Below are 13,437 nucleotides of genomic sequence, written 5' to 3'. Positions count from 1 at the left end.
TGACAACACGTCACACTTCCCCTGAGACCACAGGCACCTTTAACTGACACACGTCAATAGCGTTTAAGGAGCGATTGATTGGCTTTGCCCGGGGAAGCTTCGCCGCACTAATGCTTTGAGTCAGCTGTAGTATTTTGTTTGCCGTGTGAAGTTTGTGTTGCATTGTGGCGATTTCATGTCCTGACAACTTTTCGAAGTGTCACTTCTTCAGCGAGCGATTTGTTCGAGTGGGCGAGTGTCAAAAGTGTCAAGGCGAGGCGTGCGCGACCGAGTGAACTACCAGCTGGTGGAGCGAGGACGACTGTGACAGCTTGAAAGCGAGCGAGGGAGAGAGAGAGGGAGAGAGAGAGGGAGGGAGAGAGAGAGAGAGAGGATGATTAGCAGCGAAAGAGGACGAGATATAAAGAGCAAGAATAATGAGGGTCCTTCACATCCTGATGGGAATTGCCAGCCTAAAATCTTTTAGTTACTGCTATGCTCCCCAACCCACACACAACCCACACACACACACATATACACCCACCCACACATACACACAGACGCACGCGCACTCCATTAAAAATCAGCATTACATTGCAGAAAATGTGAGTGTTAAGTGCTGACTGGACTCATATACATCCTTAAAGGTTTGACCTGAACATCTACATTCTCCCTTTATCTTCACTCCCCCCCCCCCTTCTCCCCCCTCCCTCCTTATCTGCACCGACTTGTCCGCTTTTGGACATTTGCATCAAACCTGTGCATGTGGCTGTTTGAGGGCTTTCACAATGGAGAGTCAATTATGTAGGGATGAGAATGCGTGTGTGTGTGTGTGTGCGTGTGTGTTTGTGTGTGTGTGTGTGTGTGCATGAATGTGGATGAATAAATGCTGAAAAGCAGACGAGTTTAAGCTCACTCAATATAGTACAGTATATAGTAGAGTATAGTACAGGAAAAGCGGGTGCGCCCCCCCCCCCCAAACCATGGAGTCAGAAGCGCTGCTGCAGTGTGTGTGTGTATGTGTGTGTGTGTGTGTCTCCTGTGTGTTTGTCACCTGAGGCAGTGTTGATGGTTCCGGCGCTGACTCTGTTGTTGGGGGGATAGTCGGGGACGGCGTTCTCGTTGCGCCTCTCTGACATCCGTGGACTCACTTTGGCAGGCAGACTGACAAAAAGAGAAATGAAAAGCGAGAAAAATAGAGAATTAGATTATGAGAAAACCTTTGTTAAATATTTCAATGGAAAGATGGTTGGACGGAGAAATAAAATGTAGAAGAGGGAGAAAGTGTGATGAAAATACAATTAACAAGAGAGAGTGTGTGTGTGTGTGTGTGTGTGTGTGTGTGTGTGTGTGTGAGAACATTTTATACACTTCCAGGTTTCACACACACACACATATTTTTACACTCAGTAGCCTGACGCACCGACACCCCCATTGGCTCACCGTGATTGGGTGTGCTGCTCGTCGATGGCGTCCACGGCACTCTCCACGGAGCTCAGGAGAGACTGGATCTGATTGGATGATTCCTTCAGAAGGAAACGGGTCACAAACTGCTCCACGTTGCTTCCTTTCTCGTAAACCTGGGCACATTTAATTGTTTGGAAAAAAAAAGAAGTAAATAATTCTGCTCTGTCAGGACTTTAATAAGCTTTTGGTCTGGCCCAAAGCCCGGCCTGGGAAATTGATATTTGGTTTTATGGTTTCGTTTCAGTTTTAAGAAGAATTAACACAAAGCCAGACTGAACTGTCAGCATTGTAAGAACAAAATACAAACTAGAAATCAATGAACTCTTTAGATGTCAGCCTCAGTCACTGCTGCACACAACACAAAGACAAAGTGAAGCCAGCATTCAGCTCAAAGCGTATTGACCCGTAGGTGATCAATCACTGCAATGGACCTGTTTAAACTTGGCACAAGTGCTGCAATGAAAACTTAAGAGGAAATCTATTCAAAGTTTGTTAACCTGAGCACTTCCTCAAAGAGTGGCATGAAAAAAGGAAGAAAAAGGAGAGGACATTCCAGTGAGTGGGTAAGAACACGGTGAACTGTCAGAGGAGCCGGCGGATTCAAAATAAGACCGGAGCTGTCGCTTTTACTCTTATGACCTTATCGCTGCCACCTTTTTAATTATTCAGGGATTTGACTGTTTGCTAAACACCTTCCCCCGATCGTGGGCTTTCCAACCGCAGCTTAGCAACCGTAAAATTACACACAGCCAGGCCTATCGAGCTTTCTCCTGGTTTTTGAACGGTGTAACACACGTCGGTGAAAAACACAAATTCTATTAGGATTGTGCGCCTTTATAAGCCTGTCCAAAATGAAAAACACGAGCAAAATGACTGGACTTTATCCATCGCATAGACAACCTTTAAAGCAGGGGTCTCAAACTCGTTTCAGGTGCCAGATGCAGCCCACTTCGACCGAACGCGGGCCAAACCATTACGGTCGACGGGGGGTGGGGGAGCCTGGCGCTGCTGAGGGTCCGACCGGCGAACGGTACGGCACTTTGACTGCCGGGAACCTCGGCGTGACACTCGAACAGCCGACTCTCCCTGACTCCCAACATCAGGCAGGTCTCCTTGCTGCCGCCATTCGACCTCTGCAGCTCATCCAGAACGCAGCAGCTCGACTGGTCTTTAACCTTCCCAAATTCTCCCACACTACTCCACTCCTCCGCTCTCTTCACTGGCTACCGGTGGCCGCCCGCATCCAGTTCAATACACTGGTGCTCACCTACCATGCTGTGAATGGATCGGGTCCAGCTTACATCCAGGACATGGTCAAACCCGACATCCCGACCCGGACTCTCCGCTCTGCATCTGCTAAACTGCTCGTCCCTCCCTCACTGAGAGCAAAACACTCGACTAGATCACGACTCTTTGCTGTCCTTGCTCCTAAATGGCGGAACGAGCTCTCTGAGGACACCAGGACCGCAGAGAGCCTTCACATCTTCCGCCGCAAACTAAAGACACACCTCTTCAGACTCTACCTCGAGTAAAAAGGATTAGAAATGGTAGCACATAAGATTGTACTTGTAATGGCTCTTATCTATAGCGAGTTGTAAATCATTCAATCAATCAGCTTATTTAACGAACTTGCCCTTTCTTGTTTGGTGGAAATGCACTTATTGTAAGTCGCTTTGAATAGAAGCGTCAGCTAAATGACATGCAATGTAACGTAGTTCCACAACTGCCGATTGCTACGACAAACTGAACCTTTAAGTGTCACGTGTCGCTCTCTGGTGCAGACTCGTAGACAGAGAGACCTCGCGATCAAGTCCAGTCCACGATTGACTCCAGAGAGCCGAGTCAGTCGCTCATGTCAGCTTTACAGCGGAGGGGGACAGTGCTGCGATTCTCAGGGACAGTTAAGGTTGCTGTGCGCTGGGCCATTCTCGGCCGCACTGTGCTGCACGGATCAAAGAGAAAACCTTCTACGAGACGCAGAGTCACACAGGCCAACATCACCGTTTACATGCAAGCACCGGCACGCAAACCCTCGAACGAACAAGCAGACTTTTATAGGAGAGTCTCATCAGAGCTTGTGTCACGGCAATGTGCTGGATGGAGTGGTAATATATTTAAAGTGTAGGTATTGGTCGAGTCAATCAGCTGGGCGAATACTGCGGTACTCAGATCTCTGTGAAACGCAGCTGATTTAAACGGGCGAATGTGCGTGTTCTCATGCAGTACATGCGTGTGCGTGCCCGCGTGTGCATGATCGCCGACCAACTGATTAATGTGTGATTGCTTATGCGCCTTGACTGAGAGATTAGATTACTTTGATTTGATTTTAATGAGGATTACGCCACTGGTGTAACGCCGCCATGTTGCATTGCAGAAATGCATGCAAACAAGAGACAAAAAACAAATGTACCTGTGAAATCTAAACTAGATTAGCTAGCCCTGTGCAACTTCTAAAATGTATTGGGTCCCTAAAACGTTGACATTAAAATACAATAGTAGAATTAAGCATGTTGGCCTCAAATGCATGACTGAAAAGAAGGTAAATAGGACTTGTTAGCCAGTGTCGTTAGCCAGTTTGGCGGCCGTAGCTCCACAACACGCCACATGAGGCCAGTATTTTTGCTTGTCAGGATCCAAAGAACGAAATCTAGGAAAGGGAGACAGATAAGAAAAATACTACAAATATTTACGATGTCTACAGAGGGATCGTCCGTCAGACGAGGCCTCAAAATCCAGTAATAAAGTATCACCCAACACACTTTACTGAAGTGCTTCGTCGGCCAAGTGCAGTCGAACACTTGACCCGCAGCAGCAGATCAGCCACACCGCATGAGTCTGACTAAAAAGTGCAGTTAGTTGTTTTTTTAGTTGTGGTGAAATTATAGATCCTATTGTGGAAATGTGCTCCACAGTTCGCTCTCTTCTTCTCCGTCCTTCCCGTATGTGCCCATAACTCTCTTGCTCTGCCTGGCGTGCCGCACAGGCCCGACTACAAAACCCGGTATAGAAAAAGCTCTGATCTATAATTCACACAGATCAGTGACCTGGGCGGGGAAATACCATCTCTCTTTCTCTGCTGGCTCCCAGAACACAGTCTGGTGATGAGCTACAGCGTGCCGTACCGCCACATCGATTGAAGGAAGGAGGAATGTGTGCGTGTGTGGATGGTGAGTGGTTTCTGTGCAAAGATTGATCTCCTACTTTTTGCACATCCAGTACAAAGTTAAATATTGTCCATGTGTATATTTTCACAAAGCTTCACTAAAGCATTGGTTTTAAATAGCGAAAGCAGACAGCCAGCTGCAATATGGCCTGTAGCTAATGGCTTGGATTTTGTTTTTCAAATAGTTTTACATTTTTTTATCACAGGCCGGAGGTGAGGTGATGGGATAATGATAGCTGAGCTATTTGTTCTGGTAGGACTGATTGAGCCCGTATGGCCACTCAACCCGTGAGTGTGTGTGTGGATTGTTTGCATTTGTTTCAGATTTTGTGCTTTTCCAGAGATGAACAACAATTGCCCTCATTATCCTCCACCTTCGGATCTGCGTGTGAGTGTATAGTAAAGTGTTCCCCCGCAACACACACAGACGCACTGTTTTCTGTCTTAGGGTGGTGGTGGCTGATTGCAGGGAGCTGTAGGTGGTAATCAGTGATTACAGAGGTTTGTCTAGTTAGGGGGAAATTGTTCCATCTTAAGTGCCTCAGATGGAGATAGTGACAAGGATTTGGCAGATAGAAGATGGACCATGCAGTCCAAACTGGCCATATATTGATCATTTACACAGGCATCTTATCAGAACAATACCAACAACGTTATATTTGTGTGAAAATGACACATAAATAAAATGATTATGATCATCAAACCAAAATATATTCCTATCCATGTGAAGTCAGCGTTGTTGTTAAAAAAACACTAGAATAAAAGAATATCATACAGGCCTTGATTTGATTTTAAAGTAGACTGTGCCAACTGTTGATCAACAGCTTTGTTCCTATACTTCTGCATCTAATTGTGTACACAATGAATCACAGTGACCTGCTGTACGTGTCAGTATAGTGACCCAGTAATCGGTAATCATGGGATGCTGCATATTTCCACTGCAAGTGGCTCTTTCCTTCTTGTATAACCCTGATGAATGACTCTGATCATATAATTAGGACTGTCACAACAGCCTTCCCTAGGGACCAGGGAAAGTGCTGGAGAGCCAAGCTGGGGGCGTTTAGAAGGTTACAAGCGGACCATCACTGACAGGTGGAAGAAGGGTTTGTATTGATCCACCAATAAACTCCTTTTACCCTCAGCTTAACCTGAAGGAGTTCCATCAGTCCCACTGGAGGGAAAGCATTTCACTTCAAAAAATAGACAACTCCATTCAAAAATCCATTTCTCAAGCTGAGCTGAGATGTCACTCTGGTGTCTGACGTCACTCCACGTGCATTGAAAACAACTCTTGGTCGGTGGCACCGGCATCCTTTGGCGTCTTCATGCGATCTACCTGCCTTTCAACTCACTCTATTGCAACCCTAGGGGAGCAATAAGAACTACAACTAGGTTACAAGTTCTCCTCAGAGTCTAATGTGATCCAGTGCCCAGGTGAGATTCTTGGCCGTAGGGTTTATATGTCAACGTGCATTGTGCTTTGGGAGCAGAGATTCGCACATATTCTTTAGGCGACAAGATCTCTGAAACGTTTAGCACCCATCCAGCACTTCTCCCTCTCCCCGTTTGCAGATTTTGAGTAGAGGTGGCTGTCGCGCCACTAGATAGGTGGCCGACGTAATGCGAAGGCAACGTCCCGTGAGAAATTGTGCAGGGCTGTAACTGTCTCGGGATGAGAGGTGTGACTGGGACGTCCAACGAGAAACGGTAGGAGTATCTAATCATTTTCAACGAGTTCTCGACAGTTTGAACAGTGCAAGCGCCTCTTCTCACAAACGGTTACACCATCAAATCCTTGGTGAATAACATTTTAGTACGTTGGTGACAACAACTCTGAAAACTTATTGCAGCAGCAACTAATTGTTCCATTGCCATTGCTACTTGCATTTTGCTGATATTGCATTCCCCTACTGAGCCGACGGACCGATTCCATTCAAATGAATGAAAGGGATGTATTAATTCACGCAGGGCTTCTTTTGGTCTGACCACATTGAAAGAAGTGCTGCATGACCTGCTTTTAATGTAGAAATAGGTGTTTACCCGTGTGGCATTGCAGCATGACATCAAAAACTATCTAACGTTTTCCGTCAGTCCGCTTGACTTGCGGAAGATAGTTTGTCTGTTTATGGTCTGAGCACTATGGACCAATCACATTCATGCAGGGTTTGATCGCATGCAGGTGAAGTGTGGAGAGCACAAAATTGTATCCATTTTGCTTCAATCTCAGAACAGATATCTGTGTCTAAATACAGATGTATAATCGTTCCTAGACATTGTCCCTTAACTCCATTCTCTGGTCTCAAGCTTTTAAAACAGACTACATGCTTTAGGATGTCTTTACCTATTCAGATAGGAAGCTGCAGATATCTGATAGAGACCGATAGTCAATGTGTCCTGTCATAGATGTGAGGAGGAGGAGGAGAAGAAGAAGAATTCACCTCTGTCTTCTGCTCATGCACTTTCTTTCAACCGGTCTTCAAACAGCATCAAGCAGAACAACGCCCACGTTTCATCCTTGTGAGGTGTTTTCTCCGATGGTTTTCTGAGCTGCGCATTGTTAGTTTTTTATTGAGTTCCATTGGTTTGATCTTTTGTTCGACATGGCAACCGATTCAACGTTTTTTAGTGTCGCAGCAATCGTGGGCCGTAAGAAGCTGTGTTTGTTTTCAGCAGTGGTGTTTCTTTGTTCATCTCACCTTGCAAAGTATCAGCTTTTATTTTGCGGGGTCTCCTCAGAGCCGGCGTTGTTTCGCTCCAGCAGGACTCTACCTGCTGGGATAACTGAGCATTGATGTGTTGGGTAACACAAGTGCAGCGCTCTCCCTGGCTGGCCCGCTACCTCTGAAACCCCCCACAACCCTGCCTCAGCTTCACACAGCCAATTAAAATGGTATCCTAGCAACCCCAGTCAATATGTCTCCAAGCAACGCCATTTTAGCAGTATGCAGGAAAAGATATCTGAGCGGCAGACCTCTCACACTGAAGAAGATATTGCTGTCTAATGGCTTTTCTCTCTTCCCCCCTGCCTTGGTATCCCTCTGTAACCACGCACTCTCTTATAGTCTCATAGCTTTGTTAAGTCTGTGTGTGTGCACGCGCGCACACACACACACACACACACACACACACACACAGCCTGTTTCCTTTGGATATTATTCTCGTCTTCCCTAACCTTTTACTATCCTCTTAGATGAAGACATCCCAGCTGCAGCTCTCACTGTTCAGCCTCATGTACCCACTGCCGGTTTGTGTGTTATATACCTTGACTGGACATGCTTTGTTGCTAACTATACTGTATATGGGACGATACAGTTACCAACAAAGCATGTGAGAGAGACATCTTCCAGTCCATTAGCAGGAGACTAAGCAGGAAACTCTCTTAATCTATTCTTGCTTGGATTTTGTGGCTGATGTTTGGGGCAAAACTACCTTAGGATCAAGCACAACAAGTGAACAATCCTTTGTCGGCTACTGGTTCTGAAGATGTGTAATGAGAGCTGCACTTGGGAGCAAGATCGGATCCGGCATTGAATTAAAAGTCGCTGGATGCTATAAAAAGGTCAGCTAATGTTAGCAGCTCTGTCCCGCTTCTTGGATTGGTGAAAGTTTAAATTCCATCAACCTAAGTCAGCACCAAAGAAGAAGGCGTTTGGTGTGTCAAACTACGCAGTCGGTGAGACACTTTTCCAGTAAATCGTAGGTACAATTAAGTTCAACAATGGGATCTAAGCAGCGTTTCCAACCTATGCAACAACAACAATGTTTTGCCTAATTAGCAAATCAAATTCAACAAACCAATCGGGGATGCGGCCTGGATGCGGTTGGCGAGTGTCATGTTAAAGTGTCTTGTAAACAACCAGCTGAGAATCTCGCCTCCACTGAGGCGAACAGAGCAGCACCGTGCTGCAGAGACCGGGCTTAAGTGAGCCAAGTAACAGGAATAGCAACAGCAACTTGCCATTATTTGTGTTTGCGGTCTGGATTGAAAATGGCTCTAAAAGGGTGGCTGATACATTTCCAGGTTCATTGCAGATTTAAGTGGTAGAACTGGTTAAAAGCTGGCGGAGGGCCGGAGTTTGTCTGGCAACAGAAAGTGAGCCCCATTAATCGTATTCACAAACATACACTCTCTTCAGATATCATGCCAGCCTCATTGGCCTGAAGACACACAACAAATGGCAGGCGAGGCAAGGAGGATGATGGCGTTGGGAGGAGGGAGAGACGGCGCTCGAGGAAGAGGAGTTACTCATTCTCTCTCCTACAGTCCTCTGCATTATTCATGCTTTGGGTGTTACCTCCTCAGTCAACGCAGTTGACAACACAACACACACACTGCCAGTTCTGTTTCTCTCACACCGCCAAATACACACTCAAGCACAAATTATAAATGTCCACATCATTAATAGTTGTAGGAGAGACACAGAGGAAGCAGTCAGACAGGCAGTTGTATACATGCTGGATTGGAAGCTCACAAGGTCAAGCTGCACTTTGAACACAGGGGTCAGCTGTGTGCGCGTACAACATACCCTTGTTGTTTTTTGTCAGAGGAGCCGACGAGAAACAGGGTTGTGAGGTCAAAGTACTGGCTGGTTTCACAGCAGTTTAACGGATGGAGATGAAAGTGTTTAATGAACCAGAGACAAATGCGGAGCTTTGTTTTTGACCTCCCTCACCTCTTTCTCTTGCCTCTACTCTGCTCTAACATATTGCCTCTCCTCATGCTTTACCCGTTCTGTGATTTCTGTTTTCCTTCTCTCTATTTTCCCCTTTCTATTATTTCTCTCTCCAACCCGGACATCACTTCCTCTCCATTCCCTTTCTTCTCTTCTCCAATCTACCTCATCAATCTTCGTCCTTCGCTCTCCTCATGCTGCTCGCAGGTTATTGTGTGACTGAGACCCACCCTCCTCCTAACCCGTGGTCCCCTTCCCCTTAATCTTCATGGAGAAGAGAAGGTGAGGAGGCTCGGGGCTTGTGTAGACAATAGAGCTGAGAGATGAAAGCAGAGAAGATGAGAGAAAGGAGAGCCGAGATGGGAGAATGGGCGGAGGAGTTGGATGACAAGCAGCTAAAGCGCTCATGGAGGGTCAGTCACCGGCGCGAAACAATTTCCTGAAAAGATTTCAGAAAAAAAAGACAAGCTTAACAAGATTTCAGTCAGAGAGAAACCGTGCGAGTGCGAGACCGTGTGTGTGTGTGTGTGTGTGTGTGTGTGTTCTCGCTCGGTGACGGCCGGAAAAAAAAGTGCTAATGAGAGCGGCTCATTAAACGGCGCATTTATACACAAAAGACAGGACAAGAGATTTAATGAATCCTCCGGATTTTCTTTCTGTCACTTGCTTCAATTCTCATCCCCAACAATTTCTACACACACACACACACAATCACACACACTATCTCCTCATGGGAGCGGACATTATTTATCTCCACCTGCTGGAGAGCCAATTAAAATAGTTTTCTGGACACCTTTCTGATTCTAACAGTGCCATGAACAGCTTTCACACACAGCAAACGGAGTTAGTTGAACCACAGGTTTTCAACTGCATGCATTACATATTAGTCAACGTTGTGTAAATCATGACATTTAGGGGGGATTTCTCAAAAAAGCCACTAAAAGTTCCCTTTTAAACTTTTCTTCGCGACACGTAACTGTTGATGGCCATCATCTTTGATCTGGTTCACAAAATTAGGCCTTGCTCCTGGAAATGAGTTCATGCCAAAAGAACTTTCAGTATATTGCGAAAGACGTTGGAGACGGCAAGTGGAGCTCACGGTCAGTCCTGCATGTCACGCCGGGTGCCCACTCCCTGCGTGGGACCTGCTTGCAAACAATTGATGGAGAGCTGAGCGATGTCTTAACAAGCTGCTTCAAGGTAGACCGACATCAACTCAACCGTCTCCAAGGCAACTGTCCCCAAAATGTCCTGCCTCCTGTCTTCATCGGTACCAGTAAGACTCTTGAGGGATGCTACGGAGAGACACGGTTTGAACATTGTTTTCAGTGAGAAAGTAAAACTAGAGGTAGCTAAAGGCAACAAACTTTCTTACAAATTATCTGACTTTGTTTCTGTCCAACATCAGTCCATTCAAATTAATTGTACTCAAACAATACAATACAATTGCACTATATCTCACACCGTAAAAAATGGCGTATCGCGGTTGATGTGTACGCACTGTGACGGCCACACATTCTGTCAACGCTGTCCATAGACGGGTGGTGCTGAATCTGAGACTGAAGCTGTCCAGGCACACAACGTACACATCGTAGGGCAGACAGACTTTGCAATGAATCGTTTTGTCATCTAACGTAACTTGTTGGATTTTCCAAAACCAAAGACCCTCCAAACGGACTCAGCTCGTCTCCTGGTCTCTCGTTGTTCCTCCTGTATCGCTCTTTTCCGTGTTTTCATGTAGCAACAGAGTTACTTGTTGTTGTGAGCTGTACCCAGCATGCAGGTCGGCAGGGTCATTTTTATAAATGTACAATTATTAGTGTTACAAATTGTTTATGTGTCACAAGCTGTTATGATGTGATGTTTTACCCTGTTAAAGAGTCTTTGTTGTGGGTTTTTTATGGTTGTTATAAAGTTATAACTATGACTCTATGTCGACACACGTAAGACAAATAGCTCAGACCGCTCGCCGCTCCTCGATTAACGTGTTAAAGTAAATTCTGCCGCCTGCCGAAGAGCCACGTCAGTTGTTATGGTCCAACACCGGTATGAACATTAGGTGAAAAAGACATACTGTACACATACCGTTTGAACTGGTTCACCGCCCAGACCTAACCCTAAAAGAGTCTTGTATGAAATAAATGGAGAACTCCAAAACCTGAATGCCTGAAAGTAAAAAAACACAACTTTAAAGGGGACATATACTCAAAATTCCACTTGTTTAGTGCTTCTACAGGTTAATGTGTGTATTTGGCATGTCTACCGACCCCAAAACTAAAGTAACAAAACAACTCCTGCGATGTCTTATGGTTGTTGTACGTCAGAAGCATTGAAAATCCGGAGAGGGGGAGCTGTCACTTGATTACTTCATGAACAGCTTAGTGAATCTGATGAGCCTCTTAAGATGGGCAGCCGACGACAACGTGCACTAAATGATACCTTTTACAGTCAAAATGATACATACTGCATGAAGTGAATGGAAATGTCTGACGCTCCCTGTGCGTTGCGATGTATTGACGTCATGAATGCAGCAGGTGCAACGCAGAAGAGCGGCATTAGGCACGAGAGCGTACCATTTATCTACCGTGTGACAGAATTTATTAATTGTAGAAAATGAAGACGAAGAGAATCAAACAATGTCCCGTCATTCACTAACAAAATGAAGTCACGCGTCTGCAGTCTGCGAATAATTTGCGCATTTTAAAATTCCATGACTTTTCCAGGTTTTTCACGACCGTAGGAAGCCTGTAATATGTTACAATCCAGTAGAGTCTGTAATTGTATATAAATGAAATGAAAAGGTTTTGGCAAGGCTTCTGAACCCTGACAGAGCCAATACTGCTGGCGTATAAATTTAATTTTAATTATCTGGAGACCCATTTCATCTTTGCCCCTGGGTACCAGCCAAGCTTTAAAGAACAACCCCTCACCCACCCAGACACACACACACACACACACACACTTCTGTGCAGTACTGTAGTTAAGAGCACAGTACAGAGTCTGCCCACCTATCCCACTCAGTCTTCCTCTCTGTGTATCCATTTAAATGAAAGGGAAGCTAATCAATTCTCACTGGGCTCTGAAAGGCCACGGCTCCGGCCTTCTGCTCAAGCTAATATCACGCTCTGTCTTTTAGCTCTACCCACTCCACCTCCTCACACCTGTGTCAGTTCTCTCAAGCTTTACATTGTACATACTTTCTGATTACCTTTCTATATCTTGTTGTATAGACTAAGGGTTTATTTCCCGTATTTGAACTAGGCAGGATGGGGTAGGAGAAAAAAGACAGGGAGGGCTGCAATACATAAGGATGGGGGGTTGAATAACGAAACCAGCTGTGCAGTAGAGAAAGACAGTAGGTGAAGACAAAGAGGAGGAAAAAGATAAAGGATTTGGCCGCCGGGGGCCCCCCCGGCTTGGCCTGCCGGGTGACTCTGCTAGTGTGAGAATTACAGAAAGACACAATATCAAAGTGGGCAGATTCTGGCCACTTACCTAAAATGAGTTTGACGTCCCTGTTTTAAAAGCTTATCAGGACAGGATTCTAAAACTTATCATGGCTTCAAACACTCAATCTTTCAGTAGGTGACCATTATAAATGATAGTGTTGAACACGACAAAGCACTCTATCGGCAATGTGTGCTTACCTACATAACACATCAGTGGTATCCTCACTCACTGAGAGACCGGCTCCGTCGGAAGGAATGAGCTAACGGTTGCTCCATGCAGAGCTCCTGCAGATCCACTTAGCACATTGAGAGCTCCAGTGGTGGGTGTCAGAGCAGTCGGTGCTAGACGGAGGTAGTATACAAATCAACCACATTCGGTTCATTTTTATGTATCAGAGAAATCACATAAGCTTTTGTAAAATAAAAAAAACTGTGATTTATAAAAAAGTGTTCAATAAATACTTCGGAATATGGATACTACAGTGGACTAGAGTTGGACTAACCGGGGTTGTGTCAAAGCTCAAAGAAAAAGCTCCTATTTGGTTACACATTTTGGATTTAAACCAAACTCTAATCACTGGTGTTGTTCAAGATGTAAGCTATTGTGTTGAGTAGACTCTTAGCATAAGACTGTGGGGGAATTACATGTTCTTCTGCTAAGCCGCGATGCAGTTTACAGTGTATTTATAGGGCTGTTATTGTGAAA

General features: G+C 45.4%; 1 protein-coding gene across 2 annotated transcripts in view; it reads right to left on the bottom strand.

The window, feature by feature from the left end:
- necab2 (N-terminal EF-hand calcium binding protein 2) overlaps window positions 1–13,437 on the bottom strand; it is a 77,317-nt gene that overhangs the window by 32,759 nt on the left and 31,121 nt on the right. For both annotated transcript variants that reach the window (XM_078082600.1, XM_078082601.1), the window contains exons 6-7: window positions 1,423–1,559; window positions 1,034–1,143 (exon numbers count right to left, since the gene is read on the bottom strand). In XM_078082600.1, coding sequence (XP_077938726.1) covers window positions 1,034–1,143; window positions 1,423–1,559 — 247 coding nt within the window. The remainder of the gene's footprint in view (window positions 1–1,033; window positions 1,144–1,422; window positions 1,560–13,437) is intronic.

Source organism: Gasterosteus aculeatus, chromosome X (genome assembly GCF_964276395.1).
Source record: "Gasterosteus aculeatus chromosome X, fGasAcu3.hap1.1, whole genome shotgun sequence".
Lineage (NCBI taxonomy): Eukaryota > Metazoa > Chordata > Actinopteri > Perciformes > Gasterosteidae > Gasterosteus > Gasterosteus aculeatus.
This window is presented reverse-complemented; position numbering and strand designations above follow the sequence as displayed.